Source organism: Octopus bimaculoides, chromosome 20, assembly GCF_001194135.2.
Source record: "Octopus bimaculoides isolate UCB-OBI-ISO-001 chromosome 20, ASM119413v2, whole genome shotgun sequence".
Lineage (NCBI taxonomy): Eukaryota > Metazoa > Mollusca > Cephalopoda > Octopoda > Octopodidae > Octopus > Octopus bimaculoides.
This window is the reverse complement of record NC_069000.1, coordinates 18,291,755-18,295,281: the sequence shown is the minus strand read 5'-3', so window position 1 is coordinate 18,295,281 and position 3,527 is coordinate 18,291,755. Positions and strand designations below refer to the sequence as shown.

The 3,527-nt window shown below is 39.6% G+C and overlaps 1 protein-coding gene across 1 annotated transcript in view; it reads right to left on the bottom strand.

Moving 5' to 3' along the window:
* Nucleotides 1–3,527, bottom strand: part of LOC106878368 (maestro heat-like repeat-containing protein family member 1) — a 101,989-nt gene that overhangs the window by 23,392 nt on the left and 75,070 nt on the right. The window contains exon 37 of the mRNA XM_014927559.2: nucleotides 1,820–1,954. Within this exon, the coding sequence (XP_014783045.2) occupies nucleotides 1,820–1,954 (135 nt within the window). The remainder of the gene's footprint in view (nucleotides 1–1,819; nucleotides 1,955–3,527) is intronic.

Below are 3,527 nucleotides of genomic sequence, written 5' to 3'. Positions count from 1 at the left end.
CGACACACATCTAAAAGCAACAGTAACATCCACCCCTCGGGGTCAGCCACATTTAAGTGGCAAATATACTTCACTTTATCGTGCAGTTACTGTTAATACCTCGTTCAAAGATTTAACATATATATATATATATAACATCATCATCATCATTGTTTAGCGTCTGTTTTCCATGCTGGCAAGGGTTGGACGGTTTGACTGAGGACTGGCAAGCCAGTAGGCTGCACCAGGCTCCAATCTGATCTGGAAAGGTTTCTACAGTTGGATGCCCTTCCCAATGCCAACTACTCTGAGAGTGTAGTGGATGCTTTTATGTGCCACCAGTATGGGAGCCAGTCAGATGGCACTGGTATCGACCACGTTCAGATGGTGCTTTTTATATGCCACTGGCATGGGAGTCAGTCAGGGGGAACTGGCATCAACCATGTTTGAATGGTGCTTTTTAAGTGCCACTGACATGGGGGAGCCAGTCAGGCAGCACTGGCATTGACCCACAGATAGATACAACATACACATGTGTGTGTGTGTGTGTGTTTATAAATGCAGTGTATGGACAGAATCATTCAAGTATCAAACAAAATGTGTTTAGTTGCAGCCCTTTATGTTTTGACTTCAAATTTTGCTGAGGTCAACTTTGCCTTTCATTCTTCCAGGAGACAATAAAATAAAGTACCAGCCAAGTGCTGTCTTGGACTAAGAAGGATATGTTGAAGAAAGTAGTATCTGATATATATATATATATATATATATATATATATATCCCAGTTTCTTTCTGTGTTCCTTTCTGTGGAAGAGCGTAGGCTCGAAACATTAAAGACTTTTTCACTTCCTGAGCATTGAACTAATACATCTGTTTGTTGTCTACACCACTTGTCCCTGTCTTTTGTGTTTTATGAATTCTGTGTGTGTGTGTTGGAGTAGTCATGTATCTCCTCTATAGCAACACATCTGTTCTTGTTCCTTTATTATATTTCAGTCACCCAACAACTGGCACAAAGCTACCACTCTCAGTCAAGGAGTCTCATCTTGCGAGTTACTTGGTGACCTCTCTAGAGCTACTGCCATGAAAGAAGCAGCCAGTACACTCTGTAGGGTAGTTGACATTAGTTGACATTAGGTAGTTGACATCCAGCTATAGAAATCATGCCAAAACAGACAATGGAGTTCAATGCAGTCATCTTGCTAACTGGATTCTGTCAAACCATCTATCCACTCCATGTCAGTATGGAATGCAAAAATTGATGATAATGATGACAACTATACGTGTGTGTGATCATCATCATCACCATTAACATTGTTTAACATCTGCTTTCCATGCTGGCATGAGTTGAATGGCTTGACATGGAGCTGGCTTGCTGGGAGCTGTTCAAACTCCAGTTATCTGTTGTGGCATAGTTTCTATGGCTGGATGCCCTTCCTAGCACCAAACACTTAACAGAGTGTAGTGGGTGACTTTTATGTGCTACCAGCATGGGTGCGCTTATGCAGCACTGGCATGAGTGTGTCTATGCAGCACTGGCATAGGTGCATTTATGCAGCAGCATGGATGCATTTATGCAGCAGTGGCACAGGTGCATTTATGCTGCACTAGCATGAATACATCTATGCAGCACTGGCATGGGTGCATCTACACAGCATCAGCACAGGTGTGTTTATGCAGCACCAGTACCTGAATCGACAAGCTTGTATGCATGGATCATGACTGTTAATCAGAGGTCTACTCAGTTAGGATTGATATAGGATTAATCAACAACAACAATTATCATTATTACCTCCACCACAACAACAACAACAACAATAAAACCATAAAACTTGCTCTTACGATTAGTTTGGAAATGTCGTTCATGAATTCTCCGTAATACAAGTTGGCATCATCTAAGAGAAGCTTTTGGAACTTCTCATCAATCTTTGGGCAGTCTAATAATGATCCCAATGACCGCAATGTGAATTTACAAGCCTGGAAATAGAAAATTTTAAAATATTTATATCTTTATTGCCCACATGGGGCAAAACATAGAAGGGACAAACAAGGACAGACAAAGGGATTAAGTCAATTAAATCGATCCCAGTATGTAACTGGTACTTATTTAATCAACCCTGAAAGGATGAAAGGCAAAGTCAACCATGGCAGAATTTGAACTCAGGACATAACGGCAGACAAAATACTGCTAAGCATTTCGCTTGGCGTGCTAACAATTCTGCCAGCTCGCCACATCGTCACTACAAACACCACCACCACCACCACCACCACTACTACTATTATACCACTTTAATCACCACTACCGACACCTCCACCACTATGATATCACTATCCCCCACAACCACCACTGCTGCCACCACCACCACTGCCACCACTGACACAAGTGAGCCATGTATTTCATTCTTCCACCAGAAATAGCAGCCAAGTCTCCTTCAAATTACACCTTATTACCTTAAGAAAAAGGAAGGACACAATGGATGATATGGTCTTCAATAAGCTGAGAATGCGGAATGCAAAAGGAAACAATAAAAAAAAAAACAGAAGGATGGTTGGCCACTGATAGAATGTCTTTAATCATGGATTTGCTTCATCAGGACTGACGTAATAACCATGGCATTCATAGGTAACATGATATTAATCCTGCCTAAAGGAGAAAACCAGTGGTTTCGTTCCTGCTGCCTCATCAACCAGCATGCGAGCCTCTATATGGTCGCTTGAGCTGCTAGAAATAGCAGCCAGTATCTCCTTATATCACACCCAATTTTCTTAAAGAAGAAAGGATACATTGAATCATGTAACCTTTGAATATAGTTGGCCTAGAAGAAAGATAGGAGGGCATGGCTTGAATATCTTTGATTATAGGTTTGGTTTATTGGAGTTGACTTAGGGCTAAAAAAGAAAGACACAACTCGCCTTTTCAATTAACATAATCAAAACTATGTTAATGAATATTAACAAGAAAGTTAACAAATGAAATTTTGTTATATACATATATGATTAGTATTTGCTTATTTTTACACTACCAATTAATACAATTATACATGTGGTCAGTATTTGACTATTTTTTTTATTGCTAACTACTAAATCTACATAAAGAGTTCGTATTTGACTATATTTTCATACTAATAGGTGCAAGTATGGCTGTGTGGTTAAGAAGCTTGTTTTGGAAATATGCAGGTTTAGGTTCAATCCCACTGTGCAACACCCTAGGGGAGTGTTTTCTACTATAGCCCCAGGCTGACCAATGCCTTCGGAGGGAATTTGGTAGATGGAAACTCACTGTATATATGTGTATACATACATACATACATACATATATACATGTGTGTGCGTGCGTGTGTGTGCATGCATGTGTATGTGTGTAGATGGAATTCTGGTTTTGGAATTTTCAGAAAATTTTTGCAAATTTATGTTCTACACAAGAATTCATACAAATATGGAAAAAAAATGTTCTCCTTCTATTTCTTAACCCTGCTCCCACAAATCCTAAAATTTCCACGGGTTTTTGAATTTTACTTTAAAATCAGAGTTTAAAATATGGACAGTTTAA